General features: G+C 38.8%; 1 protein-coding gene and 1 pseudogene across 1 annotated transcript; both read left to right on the top strand.

Annotated features, from left to right (window-relative positions):
- The first annotated feature begins 1,237 nt into the window (after nucleotides 1-1,237).
- On the top strand, nucleotides 1,238-2,129 carry LOC132054158 (uncharacterized; annotated as a pseudogene).
- Nucleotides 2,130-6,745: 4,616 nt separating this feature from the next.
- LOC132054832 (receptor-like protein EIX1) lies at nucleotides 6,746-10,389 on the top strand. Its single transcript, XM_059446801.1, has 2 exons — nucleotides 6,746-8,380; nucleotides 8,884-10,389. The coding sequence occupies exons 1-2, from the start codon at nucleotides 6,757-6,759 to the stop codon at nucleotides 10,137-10,139; spliced, it is 2,880 nt and encodes a 959-aa protein (XP_059302784.1). The 5' UTR covers nucleotides 6,746-6,756; the 3' UTR covers nucleotides 10,140-10,389.
- Nucleotides 10,390-14,373: the final 3,984 nt, after the last annotated feature.

Raw genomic sequence — 14,373 nt, 5'->3', positions numbered from 1 at the left:
CACAGGAAAATACCATGTAAATTTCTTAAAAATTTTCATAAGCTATATTGCTAAAATTAGGAGTAAAAACTCCATTGCCTTGATTGCATCTTTCTAAACTAGCAAAGCCTCTTCATGCCTATGTTCTTCATTTGCCAGAAAATTTCCACATTTAGCCTCCCTCCAGATATATATAATAGTTGCCTTGTTGTGATTTCGTCTTCCTGTGAGTATTGACAATCTTCAATAATTGCCCTAAGAGGGTAGCGTAGTATGATAAGTTTATTGATCAGGGCTAGCTCACCAGATCATCCTTTTCTTAATCAGACTAGATTATGAAAAGACAGATTAATCAACCAAGACTTAGTTATGACTTTTGTGACCTCAGGAAATTATCTTTGCTGAACCATGTGCACTGTTTGTATGTATACATGGTTCCAATATTGACTAATGAAGTTGGATGAATATGTTTTCTTCATCAATCGATTGTGCTCGATGTCATCATCAATATAAGGATACTGATTTTACTACCTAACTCCTTTTGTCCTATCCACTTTGTATGAATTCCTTTAGAATTATAAAAGCCTGTTGCATCAGGTGTTTACCCCAAAATATATTAACTTACTTAGTTAAGTGATTTAATAAGGTGAAAATATTCAATAATTAACCATAACTTTAGTTAAAGAAGTATTGTGAACACATGTCATGCATATGCATGACATGTGTAAATACCTAGTGCGGATTAGTTTTTACTGTCTGAGTTACTCGCAATGGGTACTATCTGAGAGTTAGTGGATTTTGCTCTTTATATGTGAGTCCATTTTTTTCTTCTCGGACATACAGTAGCTTTTGAGCACTGCATGACATGTGTAAATACCTAGTGTGGATTAGTTTTTACTGTCCAAGTTACTCGCAATGGGTACTATCTGAGAGTTAGTGGATTTTGCTCTTTCTATGTGAGTCCATTTTTTTCTTCTCGGACATACAGTAGCTTTTGAGCACTTGTATAAAGAGCTCGACTGCAAAGGCGGGGATAAGAAGTTGTATAGGCTCGCCAAGACGAGAGAAAGGAAGTCGCGTGACCTGGACCAAGTGAAGTGCATCAAGGACCTGAATGACGAAGTGTTGGTAGACGACGCATACATTAGACGGAGATGGCAGACGTACTTCCATAAGCTCTTAAATGAGGAAGGGGACAGGGATATCGTGTTGGGGGGAGTTAGAGCACTCCACTAATCGTAGAGATTTTGGGTACTGTATGAGCATAAAGGTTGCGGAGGTTAAGGAGGCTATTCGTAAGATGAGGAGGGGAAGAGCGACTGGCCCAGATGAGATCCCGACAAACTTTTGGAAGAGCGCAGAGGAGGCAGGTATGGAGTGGCTGACTAGATTATTCAATGTCATTTTTAGGATGGCTAAGATGCTAGAGGATTGGAGGTGGAGTACGATGGTCCCGTTGTACAAGAACAAGGGGATATTCAGAGTTGCAATAACTATAGGGGTATCAAGTTGCTAAGTCACACCATGAAAGTCTGGGAGCGGGTGGTCGAGATGAGGATGAGGAGGGATGTGTCGATAGCCGAGAACCAATTTGGTTTCATGCTGGGGCGCTCGACTACGGAAGCTATACATCGTGTCAGGAGATTGGTGGAGCAAAGATAGGGACAAAAAGAGATACTTACACTTGGTGTTCATTGACTTGGAGAAGGCCTGTGATAAAGTCCCTCGGGAGGTCCTTTGGAGATGCTTGGAGTCTAAAGGTGTGCCTGTGGCCTACATCAGGGCAATTAAGGACATGTACGAGGGTGCCAAGACTCGGGTTATAACAGTGGGTGGTGATTCAAAACACTTTCGTGATGGGGTTGCACCGGCGATCAGCCCTTAGCTCGTTTTTATTTGCCTTAGTGATGGACGAATTGACAAAACATCTTCAAAAGGAGGTGCCGTGGTGTATGCTTTTTGCAGACGATATCGTTTTGATTGAAGAGACGCGTAGTGGAGTTAACGATAAGCTGGAAGTTTGGAGAACGACTTTAGAATCTGAAGGCTCCAGGTTAAGCAGGACTAAGACGGAGTACATGGAGTGCAAGTTCAGTGGCGTGACGCAAGAGACATGTGGAAGTAAAGATCGAGGCACAAGCTATACCTAAAAGAGGAAGTTTCAAGTATCTTGGGTCCATAATACAAGGGGACGGGGAGATGGACGATGATGTTGCACATCGTATTGGAGCAGGATCGATGAAATAGAGGCTTGCCTCTAGGGTGCTTTGCGATAAGAAGGTATCACCTAGGCTGAAAGGTAAGTTCTACAAATTTGGTGGTTAGATCAGCTTTATTGTATGGGGCAGAATGTTGGCCTGTCAAGAACGTTCACGTCCAAAAAATGAAGGTAGCGGAGATGCGGATGCTCAGATGGATGTTTGGTCATATTAGGAGGGATATGATTAGGAATGAAGATATACGGGACAAGGTCGGGGTGGCGTCCGTGGCGGACAAGATGAGAGAAGTGAGACTGAGATGGTTTGGGCATGTGAAGAGGAGGCGTGAGGATGCACCCGTTAAGAGGTGCGAGAGATTGGCGGTCGCAGGAGTTAGGAGAGGTAGAGGTAGGCCAAAGAAGAAGTGGGAGAGGTGATTAGACAGGACATGGCACAACTTCAGTTGACGGAGGACATGACCTTAGATAGAAAGATTTGGAGGTCGAGGATTGGGATAGAAGGTTAGTAGGTAGTTGAGTTTCGTTGCGCTGAGTGTGTGAGTGTTGGGGGGGGGGGGGGGGGGGGGGTAGGATGTTATATCCGGCATTTTAGCATATTTGGAAAATGTGAAATAATTTCGATTTGTAAAGAATAATGTCATATGTTGATTGGGATTAAGCTATGTGTGTGTTGTTCATGAAAAATTGTGGTGTGAAAATACGGAGGAAGGCCAAGGGCAAAATTGAAATTTTGGAAATGAGTTCCGGGAATTTTAAAAATAAGATCCGTGATGAATTGGGCTAGGAAAAATAAGAGAAAAATTTGAGCCCAAATGAATGGGGTGGCCGGCCAAGCCTTGGCCCAAGCCCGTGCATGTGGTGGTCACATGACCACTTAATATAAGGGATGATCATGCATGAATATCCATAGAAGTTTCAAGAAATTAAAAGAAAAGAAGAGAAAAAAACAAGAAAGGAGCATTCGGCTCCAAGGAAGAGAGAGAGAGAAAAAAAGAAAATTTCCTAGCCTTCATCTTGATCCAAAAATCTTGTTCTTCGTGAATTCTTAACAAGTTCAAGACGCTCTTCAACGTGGTACAATTAGTTTGGCGAAAGAACTACGTTTGCGGCAAGTTGAAATTTGAAGGAAAGGTATGAATTTTATGTTTTAAGTTATGGAATAAGTTTATATGTTATAATGATTAGAATTAGATGAGAATTATGAAAGTGTGGTGTGTGTGTGCATGGCGTGTGTGTGTGTGTGAAGGGTGTGTTTGGCCGTGTGCCAAGTAGTAGAGAGGAGAAGTGAATTAAATTTTATTTAGTTGTTAGTTGTGTTGTTGCGATGTTTGTGATGAAAAGAAAGGTTTAATGAGTCAAGTTGGTGTTGAAGTTGGTTGTATGTTGTTATGAGAAATTTATGTGATTTTTATGTAGTCTTTATATAATGATGAAGGTAAGATCTTAGATGTGAATTATGATTATGAATTATGAAATTGGAAGATGGAAAAAATGTTATGAATATGCATGTTGAAGATTAGAGGTTTTGGATGAGTTATGGTTTGATGGAAACCTTCCATATTTTGAGGATAATAAGAAATGTGTCCGAAATGTATTTGAGTGGCCTTGAATTAGTAGATAAATATGAAAACGTTGACATTGGATGAAAGGTGTGAAGTTAGAACGGAAGTTAATGCATTATGTGGAAGAAAAGACTATTTGTGTTAATATGTGTTTTGTAGCGATTATTGGTGTTGTTGATGTTGTTGATGTTGTTGTTGGGTTGGTTGTTGTCATTTAAGCCGAGTTTAATTCTCGGGGATGTTGGATTCATAGGGGAGATCTTCCAAATTCTTGTAGACAAATAAGGGCTAAGAATAAGCTCCCAAAAAGCATATGATTTACATTTGGTAACTTTGACCATTTGCGGATTCTAGACGAAACGGGATTTGAGTTTAAGCAAGCATAAGACGTCCGTAAGGTATGTAAAGCCTATCTTTTTCTTCTTTTGGCATGTCCTAGCCCTACTAGGTTAAGATCGGAACCTCGGGGATAATTACTGCTCTTAGAAATCCGAGTTTGATTTGGTATACTATTCATTCAGCGCAATTGAACTATAAACCTTATATTTGGCTAAAAGAATGCCTAACCTTCGTAACTTCCACAAATGAATCCGAATCGCTCCGAAACTTCCTCAGATAACTTTATGGAGCCTAATATTTGTAATTTATGTCCGCCGCCTCGACCTGACCCGAGGTGGGCCCGCAAGTCCTGAGACTTCCCTTAATTGATTCGTTTGACTCATTTTCGTATGATATGAAAAGGAAACGTTTACCTTTGACTCTAAGGTCCGTTTGAAATGCCCCGTAATGATATTTGAACGTCCTTCACTACGAATGATACTAAATTTTTCGAGAATGACCTACGATGTATTTTTTTTCGAAAAATTGATAACTAAAAGTCCGCGACTTTTGTATATTAATCCGATTGGCTCGATACCCATTTTTGAGCTTCGACGCTAATGTATATGTATATGAAATTATGTGTCGAGTTACGGAATTTACTTTTAATATGCATACGGTTTACGCACTACTCGCTCGTGCCTATGGTTATGATTTCGTTCGCGGTACCGGGCCGGTTTGTGATCGTGCGCTTTATGACACGTTCGGCGGTATGATGTGTTACGGTTTTCGAGACCTCGCCATAGGGCCGATTCTACCGTTTATGGTGTTATGATGTGATATGGCGTCGATATATTCGATGATTTGATGTGTGTGATGTTATGATGTGTTCGGAGATGTACGGGGATTTGAAAACACGGAGTATGATGTGTTGTGGCACCGAGCGTCGGGGGGTGACCACGTTCCCGAGCCTTATGCATGACTTTTATTTGCATTACGTACATTTGTATTCCGCACGCGGTTTGATGTTACTTCATGTTGCTTCGTATCTTCGACTCAACCATGATTTGGATTACTTGTACCTCATGCTTTACATACTCGGTACTTCTTTCGTGCCGACCCCGCTTTCTTCGGGGGCTGCGTTTCATGCCCGCGGTACGAACGCTCGGTTGGGTGATCCTCGGTTTAGGCTTCCCACTACTTTATTTTGAGTGCTCCCCTCGTCCGAGCCCCGTATTTGGTATACGTGTTTTGCTATGTATATTACGTACATTTGTATTTGTTCGGGTACGGCGGGGCCACGTCGTCATATGTTCGTATGTTGTTTTGTTTGTAGAGAGCTCGTAGTCATATTTGTGGGTCATGGGTCCGGTTTGTTCGCATATGATTCGATTTGCGTCCTTAAGCGGCCAGAATTGTTGCTATGGCCGATACGGCCACGTGTTTGTATGTATGTGTATGTTTGGGCGATGTGCATTCACTTCGAGTTTGATTTTGGTATGATGATTACGCACGGCGACCGCTTAGGATAGCATTCGTTCGGTATTTGTGTGATGTCTGCTATCGATTCTTACGTGCAGTAATTTCTGTTAAATCTGGATATGCCCTAATACGACGATTTGATTCGTAAGTCTGTTTGGGTGCCTAAGTAGGGCACCAGTCACGGCCCACGGAGCTGGGTCGTGACATAGCCTTTCCGTCTCTTCTTCTTCTGTTTCTTAGAAGTATTATTTTTATTTTATTTGGTACCGCGTGGATCATTATCTTTATTTGTGTATCACTATGTGTTACTTTATTTGTTTGATATCTTCATATTTTGCTGTCTTATTTCTCTTACATTTCTGCATTTGACTACGCTCTTCTTTAGCTGAATCGGAAACAACCTCTCTACCCTATAAAGGTAGACGTAAGGTCTGCGTACATTTTACCCTCCCCAGACCCCACTATGTGGGACTACACTGGGTATGTTGTTGTACACACATATATAGTTCGAACTAGACACAATAAATAATTCTGTCGAACCTGCTTTGTCAAGTCTAGATTGTTCACTGAACCTATAACATAAACAGAGTGAAATTAGCAAACTTGACTGACTTTTGGTCGTCGTCGTCTTCCAAATGACTTTTAACAACCATTAGTTTGTCAAGATTAGTTAAATAGTCACCACTACTCAATTTATATTAATATCCTTGCTGCAAAGCAAGTCCGCCAGAGAAAAAAAGAGTAATTAAATGATGGCAATTAGTATCAATATTCCACACGAAAAGAAGCTTTTGAGTATATTTTGTAAGTAGTTACAGTACTATATAGTATGAAAATGTGACCTTAACGGTCTAGAATAATTAAAATGATGGTAATTAGTATCAATATTCCACACGAAAAGAAGCTTTTGAGTATATTTTGTAAGTAGTTACAGTACTATATAGTATGAAAATGTGACCTCAAACGGTCTAGAATAATTAAAAGGATGGCAATTAGTATCAATATTCCACACGAAAAGAAGCTTTTGAGTATATTTTGTAAGTAGTTACAATACTATATAGTGTGAAAATGTGACCTTAACGGTCTAGTTTGGTAAGTTTGTTGATCATGGATGGCTCACCTGATCACCCTTTTCTATCTATATATTTAATGTCCTTGCCGCAACTGCAAAGTAGAAAAAAGATAAGAGTAACTAGAATGATGGCAATTAATATCAATATTCTACTACCTCACACTCAAACTCTAATTATTCTTACTCTGTTGTTCATCAATTCGGGAAATATGAAGCTTACTTCTTGTCTTGATAATCTGAAGGTGAGGTGTACAAAAGCTGAGAAGGATGCATTGCTCGAATTCAAGGAAGGTCTTATCGACACATCGGGTAGATTGTCTTCTTGGGTTGGGGAAGAATGTTGCGAATGGCGGGGAGTTGTGTGTAACAACAAGACCGATCGCGTAGTCAAGCTCAAACTGCGAAGCCCGTCTAGCAATAGCTTTGACTACGAGAGTAGCGTATATCTACACCACTATGATCTTGCTGGTGAGATCAACCCTTCATTGCTGGAATTGAAATCCTTATATCATCTTGATTTAAGCTCAAACAACTTTGCTGGGATGAAAATTCCAGAGTTTTTTGGATCTTTTGTAAAATTGAGATACCTTAACCTGAGCAATACTGGTTTCGCGGGTTCTATTCCTCCGCATTTTGGGAATTTATCAAGCTTGATTTATCTTGATCTTAATGGTAATTTCCAGTTATATGCTAACAACCTCCAATGGCTCTCTGGCCTTCACTCTTTGAACTACTTAAACTTAGCCCTTGTTGATCTGTCTAAGACCGCGAATTCTTGGCTTCAGTCTCTTGATGCAATTCCTTACCTGTTGGAGTTGCATTTGTCCGCATGCAATCTTTCCAGCTCGTTTCTTGAACCCCAGTATAATAATCTCACTTCGCTCTTAGTCCTTGATCTCTCCTACAATCCGTTCAGCTCAATAAGCTTTTGTGGGTTACTTAACCTGCGCAAACTTGAGTATCTTGATCTAAGCTCCAACAATATTTCAGGTACTATTCCCATAGAACTAGGGAACATGACTTCGCTCCAAACGATTGCATTGTCTGCGAATGATTTTCTCCGGGGCCAAATTAATATATTTGAAAACCTGTGCGATTTGCAAGAGCTGGATATTTCAAGAAACCAATTTTCGGGGGAAATATCCCAACTTGTAGATGGGTTTTTAAGATGCAATACGAGCAAGTTAGGGAAGCTGAACTTGGCGTATAATGAAATAGGTGGATCGCTTCCCAGTTCTATTGGGTCCTTGAAACACCTCAAGCGTATTAAGCTGTCGGGGATCTCATTGGTTGGTACAATTCCAGATTCTATTGGGAATCTGTCATTATTAGAGGAATTGTCCCTTTCAGATAACTACATGAGTGGACATATTCCTGCTACTCTAGGGAAACTGTCAAAATTGGTCGACATAGACATTGGTTCAAACTCGTGGTCGGGTGTCATCACAGAAGCTCACTTCACAAACCTAACCAATTTAAAGATGCTATCAATAAACACCATCTTATTACCTCCAAGCCCTTCTTTGGTTGTAAACATCAGTGCAGGTTGGGTTCCTCCCTTTAGTCTCACACAACTTTTCTTGGCACAATGCCGGGTTGGCCCTAAATTTCCTACTTGGATCAGAAACCAGAATGAGCTAGAATTGCTAGCATTTATACTTACCGAAATTTCTGACACTGTCCCTGATTGGTTCTCGATCATGGCCACACAACTCCGACGTCTGTATTTCAGAAATAATAAAATGAAAGGTAGAGTCCCAACTTCTCTAAGGGTGTGTTCGGTTTGGAGGAAAATATTTTCCAGAAAATGTTTTCTAATCTTTCATGTTCCTTAAAAATGAGGAAAATGTCCCTAGTGGAAGTAGTGAAAACAAGTTCCACATTGATTGTGTCCTCCCCACCCTCCAACACAACTCATCTTCACCCCCACCCCATAGCCTCCATCCCAACCACCCCACGCCCCTACCCTCCACCCCCAGCTCCCATAGTATTGTCTAGATTATTACAAATGCTTTTAGTATAATAATTTTTGTTCACATACCAAACATAAGAAAATAAGTAGAAAACCCACTTATTTTCCTGGAAAACGTATTTTTCAAGAAAGCATTTTTCATGGAAAACATTTTCCTTTATACTGAACACACCCGGACTCAACTATGAAGCCATTGTGATCTTTTTATAGAGTACTGCATTTATCTTTCCCATTAGTCATATTCAGTGTGTATCCTAACTATTGACAAATTCTTTTTCAGGACCAATTCCTTTTGATATTGGTGAAAAGCATCCACATTTGACTGAGTTTGATCTCTCTTACAACTCTTTCAATGGCACCCTTCCCCTTTCTATCAGCAAAATCACTAGTTTGGATCGTTTCGTTGTCTCCAACAATAATTTGAGCGGTGAAATTCCTGATTTTTGGTGCAACTTTACACAGTTGTTTACCATAGACCTTTCAAACAATAGTTTTAGGGGCCATATCCCGAGCTCCCTGTGGAGCCTTAGTTCGCTTGGCTTCTTAATGCTAAGCAACAATCGTCTTGTAGGAGATATACCACCTGGCTTTCAGAATTTCACCATGTTGATCACTTTGGCTCTTGAGTACAACCAGTTTTCAGGGAAACTTCCGTCTTGGATAGGAGAAAAGATGCAATGGTTGGGCGTCTTGAGCCTTCGGTCAAATCTGCTACAAGGAGAGATTCCAAAATCGCTTTGCAACCTCACAGCTCTTCATTTTCTAGATGTTGGATCTAACAATCTCTCAGGAAATATTCCCTCTTGTCTTGGGAATCTGTCTAGCATGATTTCGCCTCCAAAATATTTAGGGAATAGTGAAGGGGAATTGACTTTGTCTGCTAAGGGAGAAGAGCGCTTATACACAAATATTAATCTCCTTCTTATGGTTGGAATAGACCTTTCATGCAATCAACTGACCGGCAAGATACCAGACGAGTTAACAAAGCTTACCCGGATGATCACTTTGAATTTATCTAAGAATTACTTGCACGGAAACATACCAAAAGCAATTGACAAGCTGAGCAAATTGGAAACTCTTGACCTCTCTAGAAATGAGTTGCAAGGAACCATCCCTGCAAGCATGATAAGCTTAACTTCACTCTCTCACTTGAACCTCTCGCACAATAACTTGTTAGGTAGAATCCCGACAGGCAACCAGTTCCAGACATTTAATGATCCTTCGATTTACATTGGAAATTCTAATCTCTGTGGAGTTCCACTGCCAAACAAGTGCAAGGATGAAGAGCCTGCGGGACATTTTTCTCCAGGAGATAATAATAATAATAAGCAAGTCCATGGCCGTGATTATGGAGAAATGGGGTTCTTCATCAGCATAGGAATAGGATTTGTTGTGGGATTCTGGGGAGTCTGTGCAACTTTAATAATCAAGAAATCATGGAGGTATGCTTATTTTCAGTTTCTTGATGACATAGGGAGAAAATTGTTTGTCATTTTCTTTGTGCATATGGCTCGTCTGAGGAGAAGGATGGAATAGGAATCAAATGTGCCGACTTTTTGGAGAACGAAGGACACACCCATGAAAACGATTTGCTAATTTGGAAAGATGATTCAAGGAAATGAAGTTTCTTCTCCTAACATATTTACGTCGGGCAGCTTATGAAGATATTAAGATGTTTATGTAGTCTTTTCCAATGTATCAAATAAAAGGACGGAATAGAAATTATCTGATATGTACTTTGTTATAATATTACCAGAATTAATCATCTTGAGTGCTTTATCACTGCTATGAAGATTTGCTACATGTGATGTTCGTTTTTTTTTTTTACTTCTAGTGAGTAGAATTGCATTTGCTTTCAAAAGAGTCTGATTTTTTTTTTTCTTCTCTTTTGCTGAAAATAAATTAAAGACTATTTTTTAACCAAACATCATTAGATACTCCATCTGCATATTGTGTTCATTGTTTTGCTCATCAGTTGCAATTAAAACTTGTTATCTCTTTCTAAAAAGTATCTGGATCTGGATAATTCATCTTGTGTTGTCACTAATGTGTTGAATATTGTTGAACATCTTTTAAGAGCAAATACTTACTTTGACAACATCAAGTAGAAAAGTTGGAAGAATTGCTTAAAGCTAGAGTAGTTCATGCTGTACAAAGATTAAATCAAGAAAATGAGCTTTAACAATCCGTCATGCCCGTTGGAGATCTCATCCTACAACATTCAACAATTGTTGTGTGTTTAAATGAAGTAGTGAAACTATTTTAGTTAATAGAATCTCATTCTGGAAACAATTCTTTGGTCTAAATGTTGATTTTGCTAAATGTGATCATATTATAGGAGTAGAGAAGAGGAGATGAGCAACATACGTAAGTTTTCGTAGATTGAGAAAGGCTTGGAAAACCTGTGTGATCGCAAATTGTTGAATTTCACATCCATGGCAACATTTCCATCTCATTGGTATTAGGCTTAATACATCGATAACTCCTTAAACTTGCAACAAAATTTGACGTAGACACTCGAACTACAACTTATTCCAATTGACACATGATAAAGTGTTCCTATTAAAATTCACTACAAGAAAGTATAGAAATGACAATAAAAAATTTATTATTTGGCAACAACTTAGTTTTATTGTTGGCAAATGAACTTTTTTGTTGTCAAAGAATTTAATTTTGTTGCCATAGTATTGATTATTGTTGCAAAAAGTACTTTTGACAATAACAAAAAAAGTTGTTGCAATAACAGCCGCTGGGAAAAGTTTATGCAACAATTTTTTTTTTTTGTTGCCAAAAGTACTTTTTGCAACAATAATCAATCTATGGCAAAAAAAAAAAAAAATTGTTGCCAAATATATTTTTTCTTGTAGTAAAATTTCCTGTTCAAATTTTGGAAAAACTTTTGCTCGTGTTCTCCAACGTCTATTAGGTAATTAAGTTAATCACATAAAATATGTCATCTCCGTTAATTATACACATCAACCTCAACTGGAGTAGACATGAGATTTTACGGTTATTGAGGCTAATGCGTATAATTAAAGGAGGTGACATATTTTAAGTGGTTAACTTATATACGAAATTGACACTTGAGATCAGATGCAATTTCGCTTTTTCAAAATTTGAACTGAAAGCGTAACACTTTATCATGTGTTCAAATGCTCAATTGAAACAAGTCATAATTCGAGTGTCTAAATGAAATTCTTGAAAAATTTAAGGGGTCGTCGATTATTATTAAGCCTTGTTATTGATAATGTATGCTAAGTAATCAAGGCGGTATGCATCAAATTTCTATTGCATATCATGCAGTATTATCTTTGACTTATATTGTCTTAGTATATAAGCCGATGGTTTATCGGAAATGCAATATTTCTTACCGAGGTAGATGTAAGGTGCAACGTACACTCATTTATAATTAGACCCCATTTTGTGGGAATATAATGGGTATCCTGTTGTTTGTTGTATATTGTCGAATATATATATATATATATATATATATATATATTTTTTTTTTTTTTTTTTTTTTTTTCTGTAGGGACCGTAGCGAATGCATGCAGTTGCTCTATCTTTAGTAATTGGTTGAGGAGATGGTTTCATGACAATAATGTATTATTTTGCAATTTCTATTGAAAGCAGTGTTCTGTATTATATTCATGTGTTTTCTTCCACTCGTTATTTGTTGACAATAAGGTCGTGCTATGCTATAAATTATTACTCGAGATGCTATACCAAACAAGAAGATAGACAGTCAAGTCTCTGACATTTTTGGAAATGACAAGGTAAGAAGGGTTAGACTTGAAGTGAAATTGGTATGGGTCATTTATTTTTATATTAAGAATAATTACTTGACATAACTATTTCTAAGAGGTAATTATTAATAATAACAACCTTTTAATTTATTTATATTTAGTATGTAAATTATCATTTTTAGCTATACCAAAATACATCAAGTGTCACACCCCCAACGAGGAGTATGACGGGCTCTGACTCATAGGTCGGGAACCACTTGACTTAATGATTACCTTGAATACCATATCCCATAACTTAGCATACACCTGCACGCAGAAAAGGCCCAACATAGAAATATCCGATAATCCAATATATATATGTACATATGTGAACCGACAAGGTCGCTACAACATCGCGAGTATCATAAGCCGGCAAGGCTAGCAGGAAAGTATAACAGACCATAACAAGGCCAACATGACCATACATAATATTTACGTACCCCACTATGTCTATGAGCCTCTAAGAGTGTACATATGAACATGTATTACACTAGCAGAAAAGTACCAAAAGATAGCAAGTCCGGAGTAGTGGCACTTGCTGACACCGGTGCCGGGAAGTCTACGCCGGATGCTCTCCAATAACTTTGTCGAGCTGCATCACGAAATGCGGCGTCCGTGCAATGGGACGTCGGTACGGAGTAAAGTACTGAGTATGTAAATTTGGAAGCAATGACGTAAGTAGGACGGAAATATAAAGAGAGAGGTAACTTTGTCATCGAGAACGTACAATATGTAGTGCATGAATCTTAAAAAATCATATGTACACACACACACACACACACACACACACACACACACACACACACACACACACATATATATATATATATATATATATATATATATATATATATATATATATATATATATATTTATATTTATATATAAAATATAAGTGTTAGTGTTGCGGAACATGCAACTTAGATCCATAAATGTTAGTGTTGTGGAATGTACGGCTGATCCATATATGTTAGTGCGGGAACGTGCGGCCGATCCATAAATATCATATGTTAGTGCCGAGGAACATACGGCCCGATCCATAAATACCATATGTTAGTGCCGAGGAACGTACGGCCCGATCCATAAATACCATATGTTAGTGCCCTTTTTTTTGCGCGGAGTGCCCTTCTTTTGGGGTGGTCTTTAAATTTTGCCCCTCATATTTGTGGTCTTTAAATTATGCCCCTCATATTGCTAGTCTTTAATTTTTGCCCTTCGCATTGCAACTTTGCTTTCGCGCCGAAATAATGAGGTTCTGAGTTCGAACCCCCGCTCAAGCATAAATTAAAAAAAAAATCGCAAGACAAGGTTTGGGTCGCGTGTATGCCGGACCCGGCATACTTTTGTTAAGGAATTACACATTTTATGCCGGGTCCGGCATAACTTTGATAATTCCTTCACAAAGTTATGCCGGTGGGGGCATACTTTTAATGGGCAAACTTTTATGCCGGACCCGGCATAACTTTGTGAAGGAATTATCAAAAGTTATACCGGACCGACATACTTATGCAAATCTGCTTATAAGGCATAAGTATCTTAGGGTCCAGTAAGAGCATAACTTGGTAATTCCTTCACAAAGTTATGCCGGTGTGGGCATACTTTTAATGGGCAAACTTTTATGGGATCCGGCATAAAATTTGAATGAATTATCAAAGTTATGCGGACCGGCATACTTATGCCAAGTCTTGCCCATAAGGCATAAGTATGCGGGTCCGGCATAACTTTGGTAATTCAGCACGAGTGTATGCTTTGGGGGCATAGCGAAATTTAAACTTGCCTTGCGAATTTTGTTTAAAATTTTAATTTGCGCGTGGGTTCGAACCTGGAACCTATGGGTTTTAGCCGAAGGGCAAAATTTAAAGATTTCAAATATGAGGGGCAAAATTTAAAGACCACCCCAAACGAAGGGCAATTCTGCAAATTGCCCGTTAGTGCCGAGGAACGTACGGCCCGATCCATAAATATATTATGTTACATATACATAATTT

The sequence above is a fragment of the Lycium ferocissimum genome, chromosome 4 (assembly GCF_029784015.1).
Source record: "Lycium ferocissimum isolate CSIRO_LF1 chromosome 4, AGI_CSIRO_Lferr_CH_V1, whole genome shotgun sequence".
NCBI lineage: Eukaryota > Viridiplantae > Streptophyta > Magnoliopsida > Solanales > Solanaceae > Lycium > Lycium ferocissimum.
The sequence above is the reverse complement of the archived record's forward strand: the minus strand, read 5'-3'. Positions and strand labels throughout refer to the sequence as shown.

Excerpts from the sequence above, each read along its gene's own strand:
- LOC132054832 (XM_059446801.1), top strand. The coding sequence starts at position 6,757 with ATGATGGCAATTAATATCAATATTCTACTACCTCACACTCAAACTCTA. Across the intron at positions 8,381-8,883 it reads CAGAAATAATAAAATGAAAG|GACCAATTCCTTTTGATATT; the intron begins GTAGAGTCCCAA and ends ATTCTTTTTCAG.